This window comes from Limulus polyphemus, unplaced genomic scaffold (assembly GCF_000517525.1).
Source record: "Limulus polyphemus unplaced genomic scaffold, Limulus_polyphemus-2.1.2 Scaffold1115, whole genome shotgun sequence".
NCBI lineage: Eukaryota > Metazoa > Arthropoda > Merostomata > Xiphosura > Limulidae > Limulus > Limulus polyphemus.
Genome location: NW_013666725.1, coordinates 107,479 through 109,275, shown reverse-complemented (window position 1 = coordinate 109,275; position 1,797 = coordinate 107,479). Strand labels below are relative to the sequence as shown.

General features: G+C 30.7%; 1 protein-coding gene across 1 annotated transcript in view; it reads left to right on the top strand.

Moving 5' to 3' along the window:
• The window catches only part of LOC106462190 (sodium/hydrogen exchanger 7-like), a 36,067-nt gene that overhangs the window by 8,647 nt on the left and 25,623 nt on the right, over window positions 1-1,797 (top strand). The window contains exons 3-4 of the mRNA XM_022389385.1: window positions 736-813; window positions 1,293-1,369. Coding sequence (XP_022245093.1) covers window positions 736-813; window positions 1,293-1,369 — 155 coding nt within the window. The remainder of the gene's footprint in view (window positions 1-735; window positions 814-1,292; window positions 1,370-1,797) is intronic.

The window sequence follows — 1,797 nt, the reverse complement described above, 5'->3', positions numbered from 1 at the left end:
CATGAAATAGTAGTTCAATAAAATTTTGAATGCGAGTCAACAAACGAGATGACATGGCCTTTCACTCGTGACCCGTCTCAAATAGATTGTTGAAAATAGACTTATAGGAACTAGCAATGTGTAACTCAAAACTTGGAGCTTTTTTTATGTTAATACGATCAAGCAAAAACAAGTTATTTTAGTAACAATATTGAAGCTTTATGGGATTCATCTGCTCTTATAAAGATAGTAGTGATATCCACATCATTTAGAATAGTGCACTGTTCATTATGGGAATTACATCACTGTCCATAGTGTTACTTATCATAGACACTCCTACATTATGAGGTGCAATATGTCAGGGAGCCAATAAATAGTTCCGTGTTCACAGCTTAGGGTGTTAAGATTTTACCTTACAAAAACTGTAAATTTCAATTCTGTGAATATTTTATGAGACATAATTTAGACACTGTTATGATCCAGGTGGAATGTTGCCCTTTAGGGGCTGAAATTGTGGTAGAGCTGTTAATAGTGTTGTTCTAACAATGCTAAAGTATGTTGGAGATCCTGTGCTTAAGCCCTGTTGAGAGAAGAGTAAAAACTGTAACAAATTTAACTTGTGTACAAATTTTTATTTATCTTCTACTATTAAGGATAGCATGTTGAACTAATGTGAGTATATTTCATCATGGAAGCCTTAGTTTATGGTTTGTTAGTTTTTCCAACAATAAATTCCTGTTTTATTTTTTTTTTCAGGCAACTTTTGATCCAGAAATTTTCTTCAACATAATACTTCCTCCTATTATATTTAATGCAGGGTACAGTTTGAAAAGGGTAAATACTTTTGTCTTTTTCTTTAGCTTGATTGAGTTTTATATGTGTACAAACTTATATAATTCACCTAGCTTATGCTTTAATTTTTTATTAAATCTATATTTTATATATCTTCTCTTAACATTTAAAAAGAAGGATATTAACAATTATAATTACTGTTCCATTAACTTCTTTGTGACCAGACATTCTGTATTCCCGGAAAAATTAGGAAATTTTACAAAACATTTGAAATGTTATATTTGATTGTTTTATTGCATATTTTGTACATTAAATTCGGTGTTAAAGACTCCTATCAAAATATGCCATGTGGTTCCTGGAAATAGAAACAGCGGGCATACTTATCATGCCCCTGTGGTAAGCAAGGGTAATAGCTAAACATTTTATTAAGTATTTGTGCATTAAAATAATTTTTCTGAAAGAATAAAGACTGATGTACAACATTTATAGATATTATAAATTTAGGATTTTTTTTTTTCTAGCGATTCTTTTTTCGTAACTTGGGAGCTATTATGGCATTTGCATTTATTGGAACAACAATATCATGTTTTGTTGTTGGGTGAGTAGATAGAGGTTCATAGTTGCAAGTATTATTACTTTTTGTATGTATTTAGAAAGCATGTATAATATTTCTTTTAGAACACCTTTTTATTTTGCATTAACATAACATAACATTTTGGGACAACATGGGACCTATTGGTCTATCTCGGCTGTTCCATCCTTAAAACTAAATTAAAATGATTAAAAAAAATTTAAACCCAGCCCTTTTCATTCATATACTTATCAAGCTTTTCCTTAAACTCACTTAAATTTACTGCCTCTACAACATCTGAAGGTAATCCATTCCAAAAGGCCAACCACCCAGTTAGAAAAATAAAACTGTTTTAGCTGAAGATGACTCCTACTTTGCCAAAATTTATATTTGTGTCCCCTAGTCCTACTATTCTCACTGTTAAGTATGAAAACTATGATGTATCAACACTATCA